This window comes from Hermetia illucens, chromosome 2, assembly GCF_905115235.1.
Source record: "Hermetia illucens chromosome 2, iHerIll2.2.curated.20191125, whole genome shotgun sequence".
Taxonomy (NCBI): Eukaryota; Metazoa; Arthropoda; class Insecta; order Diptera; family Stratiomyidae; genus Hermetia; species Hermetia illucens.
In genome coordinates, this window is record NC_051850.1 from 15,636,044 (window position 1) to 15,658,051 (window position 22,008).

General features: G+C 43.5%; 3 protein-coding genes across 3 annotated transcripts; all 3 read right to left on the reverse strand.

Annotated features, from left to right (window-relative positions):
• Nucleotides 1-624: 624 nt before the first annotated feature.
• Nucleotides 625-1,311, reverse strand: LOC119648967 (peritrophin-1-like). Its single transcript, XM_038050889.1, has 2 exons — nt 1,154-1,311; nt 625-1,094 (listed from the first exon to the last, which is right to left on the reverse strand). The coding sequence occupies exons 1-2, from the start codon at nt 1,167-1,169 to the stop codon at nt 688-690; spliced, it is 423 nt and encodes a 140-aa protein (XP_037906817.1). The 5' UTR covers nt 1,170-1,311; the 3' UTR covers nt 625-687.
• Nucleotides 1,312-7,721: 6,410 nt separating this feature from the next.
• LOC119649025 lies at nt 7,722-8,325 on the reverse strand. Its single transcript, XM_038050980.1, has 2 exons — nt 8,258-8,325; nt 7,722-8,198 (listed from the first exon to the last, which is right to left on the reverse strand). Exons 1-2 carry the CDS (start codon nt 8,262-8,264, stop codon nt 7,783-7,785), a joined length of 423 nt encoding a protein of 140 aa, XP_037906908.1. The 5' UTR covers nt 8,265-8,325; the 3' UTR covers nt 7,722-7,782.
• A 12,805-nt stretch (nt 8,326-21,130) lies between these two features.
• Nucleotides 21,131-21,762, reverse strand: LOC119649298 (protein obstructor-E-like). Its single transcript, XM_038051392.1, has 2 exons — nt 21,696-21,762; nt 21,131-21,642 (listed from the first exon to the last, which is right to left on the reverse strand). Exons 1-2 carry the CDS (start codon nt 21,715-21,717, stop codon nt 21,230-21,232), a joined length of 435 nt encoding a protein of 144 aa, XP_037907320.1. The 5' UTR covers nt 21,718-21,762; the 3' UTR covers nt 21,131-21,229.
• Nucleotides 21,763-22,008: the final 246 nt, after the last annotated feature.

A 22,008-nucleotide genomic window follows, 5' to 3' on the forward strand; every position in this document is an offset into this window, starting at 1 on the left:
CTGCCCTGATACTCGGATAAGCCAGATAGGTGACTGACTCGAAACTTGAAGGTCCAGCGAAACTCGCCTATATTGGAAAGTCGCGACCATATCACATGGATAGTAAATACCATGGACTGTAAAGCAACCACGCTCGGTTGTTTATAGTACCCGTCCAATGAGAAAGAATCCAGAATTCAGTAATACTGGGGAACTTTCTCGCTTCACAATCATCTGTTTCAGCAGACTGTTGTAAAGCACAAACCATTGTCCCAGAAAATTACTATGTATACGATCTGTCAGCCACCTATCTTAAGAAAAGCTAGCCGTTAGCTGAAAAAAGCGATAATTAAAAGGAATCTGCAACTAAATTACGCTGCAATCTTCTTGAGATTGACGGCAATCATGGTTTACTGGAAAAAAAGCGCTGCTGTTGCCTGCGATTAGTCATCGGGATGGCCTGATTTGCGATGGGAAATTTCATCGACGTATGGGCCAGATATCTGCGAACGGGCCGTTTAGAAAGCGAATGGAATGGGGTGACCGATAAATGGACCATCCTATATTGGAAAATTCTAGAGGCAATACATTACCAGACATAGAATCCCAGACCGAAATCAAACTGGACTGAAAGAAAACACAATTTCACTTTCACCAGCACATTTGTCTTGTACAACCCTTTTAATAGAACAAAAACTTTTATCAGAATCAAACGCAATTTAGCCCTTTGACACACAGCTCTTCACTTGCATTGAATCCCCAGCCATCAGGGCAGGACATTAGAACTGCCAGCCCTGCAGAGCAATAGTAGTAAAACTTGCAAGTTGTACCGTGTGGTTTATTAGTTCCAGTTTTTTCGTTGACACAAGGGTTCTCTGAGCTAATCGGAGGCGAACTTCCTTGATTGCAGTCCGGGCTGTATTCACATCTTCCAGAATTTTGATTGAACTTATAATATTCGGGGCATATTAAAATGCTTACAAGGCCATTGTAGCAATGGTAAAACCGGTAACAGTCAGTATGCGGAAGTGTCGAACCATGCGGCATAGTACCACAGTTTAGGTACTGCGCTGTACTAAAACAAACCATTGAAACTAGGATGGTCAGGAAGACTCCTGAAAGTGGAAGAATTTTATGTAAGTTCGAGGCTTTTTGTTTGGTATTCTCAACTTACCCTTCATGTCGACCATTTTTGTTATGACGGGAAAAACGGATTTGTGATTAGTTCTCGATTGAAATAATACTGAATTCGAATTCGATGGATATTGGCTTAAATGCTCTTAAAAGATTGCGATAAAGTGTGCAAACGTTTGTAATCTTTCGATAGATTTATGAAACATTTGACAGCAGGCCAGATAGATCTTATGTGAACATTACAAGATACTACTGTAGCTTAACCCTACAATATAATACTAAGGCGTTATTAAGAATTTCTGCGAATTTTCATTCCAATATGGCTTAAATATCGTAATATTGACTGAAAACTGGAACTTCCACCTTAGATGATGATCAACGATTCACCCTCTCCGAGCTTTTCGCCTGTGGGGGGAGGTATAATGTGGTGTTAATATTTTGAATGCTATTCTGGTTAAAAAGATCCTTTGAAAGCCACAGGCCGAAACTGTATCCCCTTAAATTCCGAATTCATTAAAGATTCTCTTTTTTAAACACTGCCTCAGCACGTTTGCAGCAAACTATTTGTCACCCCGCGAATGGAAATTTCAAGAGAGAATCGTCAAAAATTGCTGCAACAATGTTTCTGGCGCGGGACCTTTGGTATGGACTGAGATCTGTTCGATATACAATTTGATAAAAGATGATCCGAGACAAGCGTCTTACCCATTAGGATTTGGAGCGTTTGATTTGGAGCTTCTGACGTCTTGTTTGTTCCACAATTACGGATGTAATCCTTGAGCCTACCTAGGATTTTACTAATCACCTCCCGTCCTTGTGCATTTGAAGGATGATCGAAGGTACGGTCGACCATTTCTCCCGGCAGTTCTTTCGGCAATCAAAGTTTCCGACCCTTTTGCGACCCTTTCTAGTTCATCTCCTGAATCCAGTTTGTTGGAATTCTCCCTAATGGTCCCGACCAATGGTGAGTAGTCCGCAGGCTGAAAATTCAACTAATCAAAATCCAGGCTTCTGGAGTTCTCGGATTTACTAGAACACATCAGCAGACCTAGTATTACTCCCTTGATGCGAGATGAAAGATGTACGTTTTTACAGTGACACTGTTAGCCTTATACCTATCGAGGCAAAGGCGCAGTTTGCCAGATTTTATAACGAAACACAGGACACTTTGTGATTGCTCGATACCGGTATAATCCTGCCACAAGGAGGTTCTGGATGGACAGTGCAAACTGTCTGGACTTAATTGGTTTCTACCGCCGAAACCGATAACAGGTGTCGTGAGACAAAGCATGTCCATAGCCCTCAGCATAGAGCCTTGCTCGCTGGTGTGTCGTCATCTAGACTTCGTCCACATTTTCAATTGGAAGGCGCAAGCCAGTCTTGTGTGGGTCCAATTTTGGCCATAAAATCAGCATCAGGGTACTAATTTTGAGTAAACGGCAGGATAAGAAGAAACGGCTGCGATCACGAAGCGTGATGTCAAGCGGCCCTCTGCCTACTGTGGAGTGGTTAGTCCTGTCAACTGTCTTGAGATCGATGCGCAAGGGTTCCCGTTCCATTGCGGGAAAGGTGTCAAATTTGACGCTTCCCTTACACCGATTTCAAGCATACCAGTGGGACTAGTGGGACAGTGCTGTAATCACGTTCCTTTGCCGGTGAACCACGGGACTCAAGTATAAGCGTAACCACATCTCCAGTGGAAAGCCGCAACCGTACCATACATATAGATGGTAAATTCAGGGTTTGGTAGGCTGCCTGATAGCCACACTCTGTTGTATATATGACTTGATTATTGAGATCCTACTAATGGTGAACATGTAATTGCAGGGCCTGTTTGGAGTAGCTAAATCTCTCGTCAGATAAGCTCTCCGTGTAGATAAGGGAATGCTCAGCGGATATGTTATGGGCTGGCACATGCATGCATCCGGAGGTGTGCATGAATGAGCTGAAGGGAAACAATGTTACGGGGTATAGCTTCCGAAACCCAGTACCGACGGTTTTTAGGAGTAGGCAAGCGGGCTACCGGCCATCGATATCCCACGACCGCAGTGCCTCGGTAGTGGTTACTGTGACATCTAACGTTACAAACGCACAGTATTCAAAAAACCAAATTGGAGATGCCGGGAAAGAGGCTGTCCAAACAGTTGAAGGAATCAACATGAGCCGGGAAAGGAAAAAGTACTCAACTCCTAACAAAGTGGAGCAGGAAGAGGAGGATGGCCCACGCGGCCGGCGAAACTCATGAAGGCACAACTCCGGAAATGGAATGGATCTCTCGAAGTGAATGTAGAAACTTAGAGATAACTGGTACCGTGAAACGAAACGATTGGAGGAAAATAAGACCGGAGGTAATCATCATCTCCAAATGGGGTAAAGGGTCATACGTTGACATTCTGTAGAGAGTGGAGACAAACCACGAACTCACCAATTGGGAGACAGTTCCATATGGGAGGACAAAAAATCGAAGAATATAACGACGGACAGATTCCTGGACCAAATAAGATAGTCCTTAGGATAAGAAGCCGAAATAAAGGCTATCAGGCTTGTGATTCTTATATTGTGTAAGGACAGACGAGGTCACCATGAAGAACGAGGTGTGAGGCCTTGGAGAAGCAATTCGATTTTATTGGACAAACAACAGTCTTCTTTTTCTTCAGCCTTTGTCCCGTTCACAAGCGGGATCGGCTCGTTGCGATCGGTCAGCGGTGAAAACACTGAGGAAAGCCTAGGAAGGAGCACAAACCGCCATCGTGCGTATATCAGTGGAGGTAGCACTTAAACTGTTATGTTATGTTGGGTTATGTATCGGCTTAGGGAGCACTGGAGCGCTACTTTCGATGCCATGGCTTCGATGACATTGCGAAGGTTTGCACAAGTCGAAATGACAAGTCGTAGGAATGCAGGAAATGCGGAGCGGAAGGTCATAGGCCATCATTGCGGCAAGGAATGTGGAGCTAATTCGAAATGCTTTCTGTGCACAGGGAAGGAGGTTGTAGATGATCGGCACCTTGTAGGCAGGAGCCGATGCTCGGAATACCGGAGAACCCTCAATACAAATTGCAGGTGAGGTTGATACAAATCATATGCGCGAAAAAACATCGTTCTGGCATGATTAGTGAGCTATATCGGAATCACGGTTCTAGCATTTATGTCCAAGTTCAAACCATAGCACCATAAACATGCGAAGAACAAGCCTTTCAGGGAAAAATAATGAAAGAGTCAACATCTACAGCTGCTATGCTTCACCCAGCGCTACACTTGCCAAATATGAACAGATGCTCAGCGCTCTAGTTTGTGGATACAAAAGGACTTTTAGCCGATAATCAGATCAGATGGCTCTTGAATTGGGCAGCCCGACAACAGATGTTGGGGGATTTGTTCTGCTCAAAGCATTCGCGGAGTTTGTGCATGATATTCCCGAATGTTAGGACGTCATACAATTTCAAGGGACCTGACATACGTGAGCGCTGCTTCAGCTAGTGGAGTCGCTTAGCGAGTCAGTTAGGACTACACTTACAGTGCCCAATAGGTGATCTGCATGGAAATCAAGGACAATTCGAGCTCGGATTAAAGGCGAAAGCTTTTCGGGGGAAAACGTTTTACTCAAATCTAGCATATCCCTTGGCGTTCCATCTAGAGAAAGAGTCCGCCAAATTATCCGATAGGTGATGGAAGCAGGCTATCGCTTTCCTGTAGGCGAACCAATTTCTGGTAGTACAAGCTTGCGAGTCGCATATTTCCGGGTAAGAGAGCTTCACCAGAGGCCCAGATGAAAGCACGGAAGCAACGGCGGAGAGGAAACATATGGGCAACTACGTGGCCGCCTAAAAGAGCCATTCCGAGAAGTAAAAAAAAACTGTTTCAAACAGTTATGCAACCATGCCTTCATAAACCCTTGGGAAGGAACCTAGGTGTTTACCACTTTATTTAGACACCACGAAAAGAGCGGGAGGCAATCAGTTGTCTAGCTCAACGAGTGCATAATATGTCCAGTAACTGCGGGAAATATATGGTAGGATGGGCGATAACAAGGATCCAGGCTTGGATGTCATCCCTGCCAGAGCTTCGAAGCTGGAAGTGAAAACTAGCCCGACATTTTTACTAACAGCCATGCTTAAAAGAAGCAATATTTCATGCTCAGTGGAAAAAGTACAAAAGCACACAGTAGCTGTGGAGACACAACATCATATCGCCCAATCTGCTGTTGAATACAATGGGGAAGATGGATGAAAGAATCATCTACAGCAGACTCCTACCCATAGTCAAAAGCAACAGTGGCTTATCGGAACACCAATATTGTTTTTGGCGTACTCATTCTATGGTGGATGCAATAAGCATGGTCGTAAATCTGGCAAAAGGCGTACTGGTTTCTGGCGGCTGCTGTGCTGCGTTGGGATTGAATGTCAACAAAGCATTCTAGGGGTTTGGCTGACTTTTTTCCCGGGTATCTAGCAAGTGTGGTTGAAAATTACTTTTCAGAGAGTGTATTGTCACAGCGGGATTACCAAAGCCTTGGTACTGGGTCCCTTGTTTTGGAATGTCATGTATAGTAGGGTGCTTGCTCTTCCCATCCCAGAGAGGACTACAATTGGCAATCTTGTGAATCTTTAGCATCTAACTGTGGCACAGCACTCAGCGGATGTGGAGGTATACGGCACGGCAACAGTGAGAGTAGTAAAGTTCTGGTTAGAAAGAATCGGGTTGACTTTGGTGGACATGAACACAGAAGCAGTCTTAATAAAAACCATAGAAAAAAGAACACTGTGAAAGTGCAAGTCTCTAGATATACAGTGAGATCGAAGGCGGCTATCAAATACTTGGTAGTGATAATTGACGTCAAACTGAACTTCAGGGAGCACCTAGAGTATGTATGCCAAATGGCAGTCAGTACCACCAAGGTACTTGGAAAAATTTTGCTGAATATTAGCGAGCCGAAACAATGTCGGAGGTGGCTTTTAGTCAAAGTGGTGTGATCCATTCTATTTTATTCGACAGCTGTGAGACCAGAGGTACTTACAAACTTTCAGAGGCGCAAGCATGTGAATTTGATTATCGGCTGATGGTATAGAAGGTTTCCAGTGCTTTTAGAACCACATCAGATGAGGCAGTACTCTTCGTGGAGGGCATGATCCCAGCCGTTACCACACAAGGCGTTTGGAGGAGCACACAGAATATCGTATCGTATGATAACTGACAGCACAGTGGGGTTCGTTTGCGCGATGATTTCTTCATGGTTGGAGGAATAGCGACGATCTGCGAATCAAATCCTCCGATAATCGTGTCCCTAGTTTATTGGCAGAGCTCAACACCGACATTGTGGTTTGTGAATGTTAAAGGCACCAGACCCGCAACTGAAGAAACATCATTGTCATAAACAAACCTGCGCCCTGAACAGCTTCCAGCTAGGCTTTCAGCGTTTCATTAATGTCTCCGTCAATGATTCCTGACGGCGTCTGGTTAATGCCTAGCCCCGATAAATGGCGTTTTGAAGAGAGAGAGAAAGCAGATGTCCTCAGCTTAGTCGAAAAGTTTGAGGAAAGATCACAAAGTCCATTAACCCGATGAGGAGCCAGGGCGGAAATTGGCCTGCTCTCATACTTCCCAAGATGATGCTAGCTAATATCTCTGCGACGGAAGGAAGTAGGAAAATAACTCTTCAGCTCACAGCTGTACTCAAAACGGAATCTTAACTCAGATTTTCAGAATTTACGAATTAGTAAGAGACTCTACGGAGGCTACGGGTGTTGATGCCAAAGATGCCAAAAATTTCCTTATGTTTCGAGGAACAATATACATACGTATCCGTATGTTACGGTGGCTAGTACTATCATTCAGAATAGGTGGAACTTCATCGGATATTGTACGGTTCAAATTTCTTTAAATTATACGATTCAGAATCAGCATCCTTTTGGAACATGGTCGACAACTTCACCCGTACCACGGAGAAAGACACACAAAAACAATATTTTCAGCCGGGTTGTTTAAAATCTGTGCCGATGGCGCAATCAGAACTGCTTCCTCTAGGGGAAGGTGGATCGCGGAGAGGGCCTGAATTGAATTTGGTTCCCCGGCGCCCTGTTTTCCTGCGATCAGTCGTAGTAGAGACACGCAAGTGAAGATAAACAACCACGCTTGCGTAGGCGAAATTTTACCAATCATTCACCGGTGCTGTTAATTTCACCAAGACCATGACCCTCCATCACATGCTAGAGCAAGGTTTTGTCAGCTCGGCTTGTCATTCCGGTCATCGGTCAAGGCTGCAATGTCACTCCAGGATGCCCCTCCTCTCGTTTGCACATTTGTGATGTTTCTTAGTCTAGACTGGAATCTCTTAATTAAAATCATGTCAGGAACCGGTTCCCAGGTGAGTCGTTAGCAGCACTTGGCACAGCAGAGTGCAAAAGAGCAGTGCGAAAAGTCTCTAGAGTTTCACAGTATCACCTTGCATCGGCCCGAGTTTTCGCTCGAGTTGGAGAAAACAAGCGTGCGCATTTCAGAGACCAACCTTAAATTATTTTCGATATCCTATTGGTCCCTATCCGAGGTGATGCCCCACAAATCTCTGTTTCTTAGTCGCCAACGTTATGCAAAAAATTAACTCCTCCAAATATCTAGAATTGACAATTTATTTTAACAAACCAAGTACTTTCCATAATTAAATTTATTTGTTTACAGGCAACTATGTCCTTTTACGCACAATTGTTCGTCTTTTTTGAATCCCCATCCGTCGGGGCATGACTGTAAAATACCAATCCCTTTTGTGCAATAGTAATAGTATTTACAAGAAGATTCGTGTGGTTGGTTGCTTCCGTTAGTTGCAGTGGTACAGGGATTATATGAACTGATAGGAGGTACAGCAGGATCCGTATCCTGCACACAGTCTGGACTGTATTCACATTTTCCACTTGCTGAGATAAATTTGTAGTACACAGGGCATTGTAAAATGCTTGTAACTCCATTGTAGCAGTAGTAAAATTTGTAGCAATCTGCATGGGGTAGTACAGAGCCATGAGGCATTGTGCCACAGCCTAATATGTTATCCCCATAGGAATAAGCAATCGTAGACAAAAGGATAAAAACAACGCCTGCAATTAAAGCACTATTAGATACAAATATTTAAACTTTCATTTCGGATTGGAAATACCACGCATCTCAGCAATTGAAACTTCTGCAGTGATCAAAATAACTTTCACCTGGTTTTCTTTCAAAACAAAACTGAATTCACCATTTTGGCGTTAGCTTTAAATAGTCTCGAGTTATGTTGATAACATAATCAGAAAAATTCGGCACCTTCATGCTTGATTTATTGAACAATGAAGAGCTCTTACATCTCATATAATCCCCTGCAACGAAACAAAGATTTCACTGATTTCATATAAGGCTCTGTAGGGTATTTGCTCCTGTCCTAAGCATCAACTGAAAAACTCAAGGCTTTTAGTCCTTAGTACATTTTTTTTTTCTTTTCTAGCAAATTTCTTAAGAAAACTGATTACTATGATCCCACCAATGGAGTTATCGGGCGAACCAAACGCTATACGGCGCTTTTCTGGATTATCCACCGGTTCAACGGAAGCCTTCAGCCTCGACAAGGAGACCCATTTGAGCTCGCACCGAACGTCGAGCTTGAAGGACTGCTCACATCGCTCCGCGACTTTAAAGGGGCCCTCGTATGATGAGCGCAGCGGCCTCCGAGGAGCGTTCACCTTAACGAGGACCTATGAACATGTCTCGAGGTCGCTGGGGGTGTCGAGCTCCGGCATCGTCTGTCTTGAAGGTGAAGTCGGTCGTAGTTTTGAAACCTTGTCCCTGAGCAGGCGCAGCATGCCGGAGTTATTTAACTCTGCTCTGATATTCAGCACAGGGTCGCCAGACTGTTCACCATCTGCACAGGGCTGATCGTGAACTCCTTTCGGTGAGCTGTGCAGAGGCTGTGGAGGACGAAAGGCGAGGACTATGATCACGACGGATCGTCGCAAGCCATTAACGCGGCCTTTAGTGTCCGGTGTCAACGATCCAACATTCCATTGGACTGCGGATGGTATGCACTAGTCCTGTAAGGTTTAAAACCAAGCTTACCTAACTCTGAGAAAAGAGTAGATTCAGACCGCATTGCCTAGTCCGTGATGATTACGGCTGGTAGACTAAAGCGCGGGATCCATTCTCCAAAGAGGGCCTCGGCACAGGATTGTGCCGTAATGCCAGTCAGAGTTATTGCTTCAGGCCACCACGTAAACCTGTCGAGTATTGTGAGGCAATAATTGAATCCGTGCGAATTTTGGATGGTGTGAAAACGCTTGGTTGACCGAGGTAACACACCTACTTGATTTCATTCAGTTCACTTCTGGCACGCGATGCACTGTCTATATTTTTCAGTGACCAACCGGTTCTTGGTCCTGATACCTGGGTGCGCACGATCGCGAAACGCATGGAATACTTTCCTGCGAAAATCGACCGGAATGAATGCACTGCACGGTAACAGTCGGGGATTGTCTAAGGGGGGGAGGGGAGACAGTATTGTTGATGTGGTGCTGCATATCTTTCGCTTATCTAACCCACATTGAGCAACTCGTCTTCGTTGATACGAGGATCCATACGATTAAATTAATCTCATTTTTCGGTCTTAGTGAGAACTGTCTCCATTATTGACTTCAGGATTATCGAAGAGGTTATTTTTGGTGTCCTCCTCTCCTTTATTTAGACATCAGCCTGTGCCCCAATACTTTACACCAATTTCCTTTCCTTTTCCTTTTACTTTCTTGCTACAGATTATGCAGTCCAATATTTATCTCGATCGTTAAGCGATTTTTCGGGCACGCAGGTATTTTGCCCTGCCTTCCTTTATTTCTTATTTCTGCTAGTAGATAGCTTCCTCTGATAGGTATTCTTCTCGCCACTACTGCCTAGCTAGTTCTACCAGTAGCCTGATTTGGTTTCTTGGACACATTTTTGCTGATCCTTGACTCAACTGGTGTTATTCATCATCAGGTCAAACGCATCTTTGTTGAGGAAAGAATCCCTCCATGTCAGTTTACTTTGTGGGTCGCTGCAAGGATTCTGGAAAGATATTGAATGATCAATTTCGAACTGTAACCAAATTACCGTGATTATGTCCACCTTAATTCCCTTTATTTGTGCGTTTGATAGTATTGCAGTGAGCAGAAGTTCTAACATGTGCATGCACGCCCAAGGCTTCAGCAATGTTCCTTCCGAACTCAGCTGATTTTTTTCTTCCTCTCGGACACCATCTTGTCGTGGTAGAGTTTAATACTAAATTAAGAGTGTCCAAAAATAAATGAAGACGTTGAGAAATCAGGTCGTGGCCGGCAAACGTCTCATCAAATTCATGTGTCCCCAAGGAAAAATCTATGATAGACACACTCCCCACTCCAGTGGAAAACCTGAACCTCGTGTCTATAGTACAGCAACTCCATGAATGAGAGGAACTGGAAACTTGACGCTGACAATGTAGCCTAACTCTTCCAGAAAACGGGAGAGGAGGGCTCGTCAGAAGGAAACTTCGGCCGGCAACAAGAAGGGACTACAGGCTTGCCTGTCAGAAGCTTCATATCCGCCTCTACCAGGAAAAGAGGAAGAAAGGGAGGCTAGCAATGTGAATGCAACTAGTATAATACCAGTATACCGAAGCACATCTATGCAGCCCGGACACCATGAACCTCGGAGGATTCCCAGCCGACGACAATGGAAGACAGTAAAGTTTCATCAGCATGAGAATATGGGGGTTGCTACACCCCCAAGTGTGGCGATATCCAAAGAAAGTGGGAGCAAGAAACCAAAGCTTCCGACGAAAGGTGAGGACAAACTGATAACGACTGTGTGATTCGCGCTGGAGGCAGTAGGCTTTCCAGTTAGCGGCGGTTTTCATATTAGTCTACATTTATGTCTACAAACATAAAGGTTAGTCAAATTAACTTTCAGCATGCCAAAATCTCTTCTACTGGCAGCAAGTCTGGCAAAGTTGTAGGACCGTCCTCATACATTTCTGGTTCCAGAGGCATTGGTTGATTTTATCAAAATCAATGGTATTGGATGAGTAACGGGGATTATGATCAGCCGCGATGAGAGATCCTCGTGACCGGACGCCTGCATTTTGATGTCAAAATTGTTCGAGGCAACCATGCTGCTCAGGACCTAGTTTCGGTTAACTTAAAATATCAGGTTAATAGTAAGAGGAGAAACGTCATAGTTGCCTTTGCCTACTTACCCCTCCGCCGAAGCAAGAACTAAGGAATCTGATAGTGTATACAGGTTGTAATGCAAACGCTCAGCAAATTTGTTGGGGCAGTAGTGAATGCAATCCTAAGGGAAGTTGTTTGATTTTATTACCTCTGCCGATGTGATTCCCGCGAACGTAGAGAGAGTGGCCAAGAAGAAATTAAGTAATTTATCTAAAAACCTGCCCTTCAAAGACGTTAGAAGTCTTACTCTCAGATCACCGTTATTTAGAATTTAGTCTGACCATTGTTGGCGAACAGTTTTTAATATAAAGATGAAATTGTAGGAAAACGGATTGAGCTAAGCTCAATGAACTTCTTCCCGACAAAGTGGAGCTCCCTAGACAACTAAGGACACCTTTGACGCTTGAAGATCAATTGGAAACTCCGAATCGCACACTTTTAGAGTGCTCTGAAGAGGCTTGTCCTATTTACGTTTGCCAAAGCGGTAAAACGGCTCAGTGGTAGAACAGAGTGCTGAAAACACTCAGAAAATCAACCAGACAACTTCTAAGTCGGGCTTGTAAAAGCAATAATAACGAAGACTGGTTAAACTTCCGGAACTCACAGCGTGACTTTAAGAGGAACGTAAAACGTTTGGAACGAGACTCTTTAAAGCATTCAGCGAGGAAATGGAATTTGAGAGGGAGACTTCTAGGCTATGCAGAGCCTTTAATAAGGATGGGTCGCCCAAGTTGGGCTCTTCTAGAAAACCGGATGGAACTTTCAAGAACCGCCAGAGTTGAATCCGTATAAACCTTCTAGGAAGTACACCATCCGGGAGAACAGGTTTGAGAAATGGGTGCCAGTTTTTTAAACCGATTAACATGAATGTGTAGCAAGGGAAATTGGGACACTGCCAGAGCGGTTGGTACCCTACTAAAGGAGGGTACAGAGCGCTTAGAGCAGCTTTTAAGAAATATTTTTCATTGATGTCCTGCTCTGGGCACGTGTCTTTCTCTTTCTCTGAAAAGAAGGTTAAGATAGGCTTAAACCTAAGCTTAGGAGGGATGACTATTCAAATCCAAAAAACAGTTTATCATTATTTTCGCTGAAATGTCTGGAGAGCCTGGGTGAGGGTCACATTCACAAGAAGGCACTAAGGTCACACCCACTAAATGAACAACAGGTCATTAACATTTCTTTGTTTCCTCCTCTCTGAGAGAACTTAAGGGTGTTTCGCAGCAAATTTTCAAAATATAATTTATAGCAATAAACCATTATTTCCTTGATTTGAGCAGATATTGCGATGGGGAGTACTTTGAGTTCTAGGCACTAAGTGCATAGCCCACCATGATTTTTTCTGATTAAGCGGTTGGGTATTTTCTGAGAATGGATTCTACAAGTAATTGACCCATTTCGGGCCCTCGTACCCTTCGTTTTTATAACCAATGTCAAAAGTAATATTTACTTTGAAAAGCAGTAATCGAGACCTTTCATTTGATACCATATTCCACACCAGATGGCCATATTCGCTGAAAAAAAATTTCCATTAATCTTTTAGGTAAATGGGGACCATCCTTTAAGTTCACTTTCACCCCATATTTTGTGCCAATCCGTACAGTCGTTTCTGAGAAAGGTGCGTGTGGTAGACAGAAAGGCAGACCATTACACCAAAGGAACGCAGAACTCCACGTATAGGATGGACCTCCAGAAAGCTCGATGAAGAAACATTTTCCGAGATAATGCAGCACGGCTGAACTCTGGAATTATAAAGTATGCTTAAGTGCGAGAAGGCAACGTCAGCGCCCTAAAACAGACCAGAATATGAGGAGCTACACCAACTATACAAGGTTAATAGAAGAAAAAACTCGAAACCGCTATCGCCAAGAGTAAAACCACGCATTTCAAGCAGGTCCGCAGGGAAGCTGACTCTGAGCATTGGGGTGGTTATAGCATCAATCATGGGAAAGCTTTACCCACCGATTGCATGTCCCTAGTCATTTACTGGCATAATGAATGTCCTTTTCCCTTAGAATATTAACGACAACATTCCTAGCGTTTTAAGTAACCCTGACGAAGTACCATAGTTAAGCGACGAGGAGGTATTGGAAGGGGGCAGGACGTCAAAGTGAACAAGGCTCCCGGCTTAGATGGCACACCAAACGTAGCTATCAAATAGGCGGTGTGTATAGTACCAAAAACTTACGCTCAAGTATTTACTGCGTTTTTGAAAGAAGGTCTGTGCAGGTAGCACAGTGAAACAAAAATTGGTAGTCATCCCGAAGCCAAACAATCCACTAAGTGAAATTTTGTTATATTGGCCAACATGCCTCTTAGGTACCACCGGCAAACTTTTCGAACGAGTAATCTATGATAAATTACTCCCAACAGCGGAAAAGAAAGGCGGTTTATAAGCAAGACAGTTTGGACTCCTGGGAACGAAATCAATGATCGATGTAGACAATTTAGTGGAAAATCTGGCGAAATCGGCTATTGAAGGAAACCAATGTTGTGCGATCTTAACGAGTTTCTGATAGAAAGGTGGCTTTGCTTCGACTCAGATGAGGGGCATAAAAAATACCGAACAACCTATGGCGTACCACAAGGATTGGCCTTTGGTCCTTTATCGTGGAACGTAATGTATAACGAAGTGCTAACGTTGCGTCTTCCTGAGGAGGTGGCTTCCATTGGATTTGCAAATGACATTAGAATAGCAATCGTAGCAGGCCACGCTGAAGATGCCAAATCGCTGGACTATCAGTCAGAGAGTACAAAACAAAATTAGTATTGATTACTAAGCGCTGGAAGAATACGTCGATAAACATTAAGGCCGCAGACGAAATTATACATTCTCAGCCTGCTCTCAAATATCTCGGGGTGATTTTCGATCATTGGTTGAACTTCAAACAATGTCTGCAATACACAGTTACAAAGGTGTCTAGCATCAGCATGTTAATCGCTAGAATGCTACTGAATAAAAGGGGCCCAAGACAAACCCATCGACAACTCATTTCAGAAGCGGTTACTTCGGTGTTATTGTACCCAACACCAGTGTGCGCAACTACACTAGGTAGTTTCAACAATTCAAGGAAAGTAGCAGCGGCTTATCGACTTAGTGTCCTCTGGGCCTGTTGCGCTTACCGAACGACATCTGACGAAGCAACATGTATAATAGCTTGGATAATGTCTATCGATATCTAGGCGATTGAAGCTCTACAGATTTACGAAACTGGTGAACCTAAGGTGGCTCGACGACGGTCGGCAAGGGATTTATCACTGACAGAATGGCAGAAGCGATGGGATGAGAGCAAGGAAGAACACCGGACTTTTAGGTTTATGCCGAACGTCGAAAGGGCGACCAAACAGAGGGACGATGGCATGGGCTAGAACTTGACACAGTATCTAGGCGGACATGGTGGTTGTCAAGGATACCTTCATATACTTTGTTATAATGATTCTCCGAACTGCGAATACGTAACGGTGCGGAGCAAGTACTCTTCCACTGCCAAAGGTTCGTATCACACAGAACGGAAGTGGAAGAAGTAGCCAATATCCACTTGTCAGTGGAAAATAGTTCGATTGAGGAACTAACATGGAATACTACCCCAAGAGGGGTTTAGAAGGATTAGAGGATCCCATCATGAATAACAGTGAAATACTGATTCAGCCCTGCGACATAATACCATATTGCAGTCCTGCGTGCGAGTGGATGAAGAGGAAGATGATTTTACTGGAGAAAAGTCCAACATACCCGTATGGGCGGAGACAGGGGTAACTTTTAAAAATTTTCCCCTTTCATAAAAAAAAATTAAAAAAAACAGACTTATTAAGGTTTTTTTTTAACAAAACCTTAAAAATAAAAGAAGTCCCATTATAAATCGATAAAAGAAAAAACCTAAATATCTGGAAACATATAATTGCTTCTGACGTTGCTTTTCCGAAAGTCAAACCGAGTTTGGACGCGATATTTATAAAATTAATTAATAATTAAATTTAGTCAAATAAGACGTAATTGACAGGAGTTTCTTTTGGCGGCGGATAAATTTAGCTGCCTACGGTAAAATATGAATAGGATTAATCAAATCCCAAAATAATGGGAACATATTCTTGAGAATAATGATTTTCTCCATTGAGTTGAGAAATGAAAGCAGAGCACATGGACAATAAGGGAGATAAGGAGAAATGATTTATATGACTTGATTGAAACACAATTTTTCTTAAGAAAAAATGTTCATAGTTTCGAGCTTGGCTGTTTTGTTTAGTGCCGCATTATGGAAGTGGAGGTGACAATACCGTATTTATGGTTGTTATTTGTGTTAAAGGACAAAGGACATTTGAAGGCTACTCAATTGTTTAAAGATGAAATTTCGTCAGTCTACCGCGTACGGAAGTGATAATTCGATGGTTATATTGGCAGCTCCGAGAAGGGGTTTCAAAGAGAACAGCAGAAAGTGTTGTGGCAACCAAGATTGCAAAGTATCAAGTGAAATTTTAAACAGCCGATGAGGAGTGCTGGACCTTGCGCGTCCATCTATTGGCAAAAGGTGTCGGTCACAACTAACAGCAGTCCAACAAACGGTGAAAAAAGTAGTGTAGAGAGTATTTAAAAGCGAGCCCTTTATCCATGAAAAGATCGATCGATTTCATTTGAGCCCAACCTCACGATTTCTCACCTAAATTAGAATTCTAACTACTTCTTCCGGTAGAAAGCTATTTCCCGGTGGTGCAGTTCTCCTCTTCCTATTACATAATATTCTTTATCACTTTCCACATCCTGTAAACTGTTTCCAGCATTCTATCATATATAGTATATGGTTGCCTTTCACCCTTTAGTTGTGTATAGCGCGTCAACCACAGCTACGCGCCATCGTTCGCGGTTATCTGAAATGCGTTTTAGCTCCCTCATGATTTCCCGGGACGCCCGCATTCATTTTCTACTGTTCTGCGCGAAGAGCCCTTGGGGCCATCCTGGGAGATAAGGATTCTATTGCATGGTGTAGTCCGGAATACAATTGTCGTCCCCTCAATGTGTGACCTATCCACTACTTCTTCCGCCTTTCGATCATAGTATGTACGATTGCCAGGCCTGTGCGCCGACCATGTTCTTGGTTTGAGATAATGTCAGACTAGCGCACTCCGATGATACGAAATAGACAGGTTTTGACGAAAGCTCGGAGATTTTGAGTAACAGTGGAGTTCACTTTCCACTTTCTATGTGCTACTCCCATATAGCAAAACAAAAAGAACACTAGCACATGACCATCTCAACTTGATCTTCGCGCTGAGATAACTGCATTTTCAGATTTTAGACAGGGCAACGAAAGCGGATCTTGTGCTGTTAATGCGTAGGGTAACATTCAGTTCGGTATTGCTATCCGCAGAAACCACGCTTCCTAGATTTACAAATTAATCGACACTTTGGATGCTCTGCCAAATAATGCAGATAGGCAAGGTGCGGTGACCCACCAGACTGAGAGCCTTGATTTAGGTGGTGTTTATTTTCAGACCATCTCTACCTCCTGTCTCTTGTTCCAAATCCGGATCTATTTGGCCAAATTGATACCCGGTAGAAACGAGATAGATATCATCACCGTAGTCCAAGTATTTGAGGAAGGATGTCATAGCTCATTGAATTTTTCCGGACAAAGCAGCGCAAAAAACATCACCGAAAACAAGACGTGATAATATCTATGACAGGACAACCCTGGCGGACTCCGTTTTTGACCTCAAAATCCTCAAAAGTACATGTGAAATTTTTTGCCATCATATATCGCTCTACTAATGGTTATTACTTTCTTCAGAGTGCCCCTCCAGCGTAGAGCATTCCAAATAAACTCCCTGCTCATGCGATCGAAAGCTTTTTCAAAATCCATGACGAGTAGATGCAGCAGAGATCTAAACTCCGAACAATGTCCCAAAATCATCCCTAGGGTGTTGATGTGGTCAATACCGGAGTATCCGGAGCGGCAACCAGCCTGCTCTCTGTCGATGAAACCTTCGAGATGTTATTTGATGCGCTCCAAGATTTCCGTACGAGTAGAAGTAACAGATTTGCAGTAACTGCAGGTGCAACGATAAATAATACTACGGCGGAACGCCAAATCCCAGGGACTTCACCCCGTTTGGGTGCATTGGTGGCCAAAAGATGTTTCTTCTACTTGAAGGAACAGTCCATATCTCCGTGTTAGGAAGACTAGCCATTTCATCCACGAGAAAAGCATGTGATACGGTTAAGAACCATGGTGAAGTGTTCTTTCTACCTCTTCAGTTGTTCATCATCGCGGATAAGAAGTCGACCGTTGACGTCCTTCACAGGACCATCGAAAGATTTGCGACCACATGCAAACTCTTCAGCTCCCTTGACCAGCGCAATAGCCAATCCTCTTTTGCGCGGCGCACACCACGCTGAACATCACGGGATTTAGCACGGTATGGGAGTTCGAGCGCGACACGGCGCCATCATTCGCAGTGCTTAGGAGCGCCTTCAACCCCTTTCGTTCATCGATCCGCTTCTCCAGCCCCGCTATCAGCCAGATCTTATGACGTCCCTTTCGTATGTGGCTGACTACCTGTGTAGGTGAGAAAAGGCAATTTTTGATGGCGGCCCAGTACTTAATGCTATTCTCAGGTGGGTTACTCAGTTTATCTGCCGTCTAATCAACAAGATGGTTCTCCCATTTTTTAGCGGTACTTGGGGGTTGCAGCTCCACAAACCTGTGAGAAATTGCGGAAGCAACATGCAAGTGATATTCAGATGATGATCCCTTATCACGCAGATGTCAGCGCCTCTCTTGTTCCATCCAAAGGAGAACTCCTAAATCTACTGCTGTTCTCGATATGGTCGATCGTCAATTGGAGCCCAACTGACTTTATGGCATTGTGGTAGCCGTCAAAAGCAAGCCGACACTGGAATTGCGTTTGCTACCACTTGGCTTTCCAGTGTTTATATTCTGGACACTCCCACTCACATCGCTGCAAGAGCGAGAAGAGTTCTATCCAGGGTCCCATCATCTTAGTTTGCTTGAGCCCAGAATGTCCAGCTTATATCGCTGGAATTAGTAGATTGGTGGAGTAGGGTATCGGTCTGGAATTGTTTGCTTATTTAGACATCCGTAATCTCCACAAGGTCTCTATTCGCTATTCTGTAGCGCATTCAAAAACGATGGATTCCTTCAGAGCTGGTGATACCTGCGCTAATGAAAACATTCCTCAAAGCCCTAAAATTATCTCTACCTTCGCCCAGGAGGGCGGGGTTTTACTTGTTCACTTGATTGGTCGGATGGCCGTTTGCTCGCCACTCTTCTTGGTTCGTGGACGTAGCAATTGCAAAACTCAAATGCAGGTGGTCTGGGTACTGAGGCTCGCGGAACCCAAAGTATCCATACCAGATGCAGGCCCTCTATGTAAAGAGGAAGTGGAGTTAATCCGAGAGTATCACAGGTAATTATTGGTCTTACAATTGCCAGACCTTCTCCGGGCACCGTTGTTTCGTGGTTTATAATGATGATCAGGATTAACTGGGAGAACTCCGCCATGTTATTTACATAGCATGCTGAGTACAAGCCTAGGTAAAGTAGGGTTTGAGGCAACCTGTTTTATACCATCCTCAGTGAAAAAAAATAAGATGTTGAGATCTGGGAAAGACATACATAAAGTAAAGTTGGAGATAATCCACTACGCTAAATATTACCTTATCTCTTTTGTTAAAAACAAAGTGATCGGATTGCATCATAAGCAGCCTTGGGGAAATGCTAGGGCTTTCACCTCAGTCGACGCAGGCAGGGCACCGTTCCTGTCGAGAAATCGACAAGGGTTCTTGACGCATAAGTAAATTAGGCCGAGCGAAAAACATATGTATCTGCACGTTAAATATTGGTACCCTGACTGGAAAGACCGAGTATCTCGGAAGAGCCCTTCGGAAAAGTCGCATTGATAACTGCGCTCTGCAAGAAACTTCATCGTCTAACAACAACATCAGTCGTTGATTGATATCTTGCGAATCAGGCCACCCATAAAACGGCGTGCCCGCCACGCATTAAGTGGTGGCGAATTTGTGAGAAGAAAAAAGAAATGATCTCACTTATGCGATTACCAACCATTACGAATATGGAAGAATTGTAGAACCAATTTAAAGATACTATCCACGAAGTGGCTTCTGCAACCCTCGGGGTCACCAAGCCAGGTAAGCGGTTCATCAACCCAGGTGGAATGATGATGTTGAAATGAAACTTCGTGAAAAAAAGCGCCTCTACCATTAGTTTCTCGACTATAAAACGCTGGCCAATTGGCAAATTTATAGGAATGTCAACTGGAAAGCAAAGAAAGCCATCGCTAGCACCCGAGCGGTTCATTACAAAGATCTTTACGATAAACTGGCCACTCGGAATGGCGAGAAAGATCTGTATCGACTTGCCGAGATGCGACAAGGCCGCACACAGGATATCGAACATTTCTGTTGCGTTAATGGGAAGAAAGGATATTTTGTAAACCGACCGTTGAGCTGGGACAAATAGATGGTGAGAATGTTCAAATTACCGTCCGACCCGATTACTTTCCCATATCACCGAGATTTTTGAAGGCATTCTTGGAACCGTATACGCGAAATCGTTGAAATAACCATGAATCAAGCCAGATTTGTCGAGAACTGCGAAATTACTGACGCAATACACGCTGTGCGATTACTCATGGAGAAATACCGTGAGAAGCCACACGAACTTATTTGGTATATTTTACGAGAACACTCAGTGCCAGAAGAACTTGTGCGCTGGGTTCAATTGTTGCTTTGTTGCACCCCCTCGCCGCTCTTCTTTGTTCTTGTTATGAGCACTGTCAGTCCGCACAGTCAACGTCCAGCGGCCTATACATTGCTTTATGCAGATGGGGTTTCATAGTGTCTAACAGCAAAAATGATCTCCACCAACTTGTCCAAAAAAGGAGTGATCGCCCCATGCAACACGGATTGAATCTGAATTAAACTGAATTTTTGTGTACCGATCTCCATGAAGCAGGCACAATCACTGTTAATGCCATTGACTTACCCATATTTCGGGTCTATACTATTAGCCACTGGAGAACTGCGTTATGGAATCGCTTCACGCACATGTAAACGAACGTCTCAAATGTAAAATTTACCGCAATGTCGTTCGCCCTGTCGCCGTCTATGGTTCTGAGTATTGGCCGACTATAAAAGACAATGAATGGCGTCTTGTGGTAATGGAAACGGAGATGCTGCTTTGGACTAGTGGCGTGACATGCTTTGACCAAACCAGTAATGGGGATATTCATAACCGATATGGGGTTGCACCGGTCGTGGAAAAATCGCGAGAAGACGTCATGGTCATGTAATGGTCATGTAAGTCGTGCTAACGAGAATTCGCTTGCCAAGATTGGTCTGAACATCAAAGTCGATGGTAAGCAACCAAAAGGCCAGCCAAAACAACGGTGGCTTGGTATGCTGGATGAGGATTTAAAAGCCTTGCGCTTGCATCCAGATCAGGCATTTGATAGAACCAAATGGCAAAACTGATCACGATGGGCCGACCTTGTTTGTGAACAGGACAGATCTGACTTCGGAGCAAAGAACATCTTCATAATGTATTTAGGCCAGGCCAGATTCGAAGGAACGCGACGACCACTAATACACTCCACCTGTAGCAAGAGTAAATATTAGGCAAAGATCCAACATATAGTAAAGTTCCCTTCCTCGATTAAGGTATCCAGGTTTGTGAGAGGTTCGACTTTACTCTCGCGGTCATGACATTTATCTTTCATGATATTAAGGGGTGTTCGGTATTATTTTTAAATGCTCATTATATACTATAAATAAATACATTTATGCAATAATTAAAATATTTTGTATAATTCAAAAAAACAAAAAAAAAAACCGTAATGATCCAACACCGATTAATGTTACAAAAATATTTAAGTTACTGAAGCAGAAATTAGGTCTTCACACACTGGAATTCCTTGACGCACATTTGATCATCCTTATTGAATCCCCAGCCATCTGGACAGGACTTCAGGACGCCAATTCCATTTATACAATTATAGTAGTATTTGCAGGATATTCCACTTTCCACATTTTTTTCGCCTGTGACTCCTTTACAGGCATCTTCTGAACTGACAGAGGAAGAATCTCCATGAAGACATGAAGGATCATACTCACATTTCCCGTCTTCTTGAATAAATTTGAAATATTCTGGGCAATCCAATATGACTACGACTCCGTTGTAGCAGTAGAAGAATTTGTAGCACTCCGTGTGCGGCAGAACGGAACCGTGAGGCATAGCTCCGCATCCCAAAATATCGTCTCCATTGCAACAAATGATTGCTGATAGCAAAATCAGAATCGTACCTGAAAGGGAATACCTTGCAACATCTGTTATGCCTGGTTTTATTTGAATATACCTTGTATCACCTTCAGGTACATTTCAGCCTCGAAAAATTATTTTTAATCTATTTATGTCCCCGAGAGTACTAAATTCCAAACATTTTTGATCGCCTTTAAATACTTATAAACAATGGTGATAAGCCAGGGCAGAGCTTAACATCTGTCAGATTTGTTAACGTGATATTAGGCAGAGTAGCGGCTTGAAGTTGACTAGCTTACTCACCCTCATTAAAAAGAATTAACTCTCCTATATCTTTCGTAATTAAGGTTTTGTATAGAAAACCAATTTCTAAAACTATTGTTCGACCTTACTATCCGCCTTTTTTCCAC

What these genes read in the sequence shown, in the direction of transcription:
- LOC119649298 (XM_038051392.1), bottom strand. Translation starts at nt 21,717, where the DNA reads ATGTACCTGAAGGTGATACAAG. An exon ending in GTACCTGAAGGTGATACAAG is followed by an intron (nt 21,643 to 21,695) that starts GTATATTCAAAT and finishes ATTCCCTTTCAG; the next exon opens with GTACGATTCTGATTTTGCTA.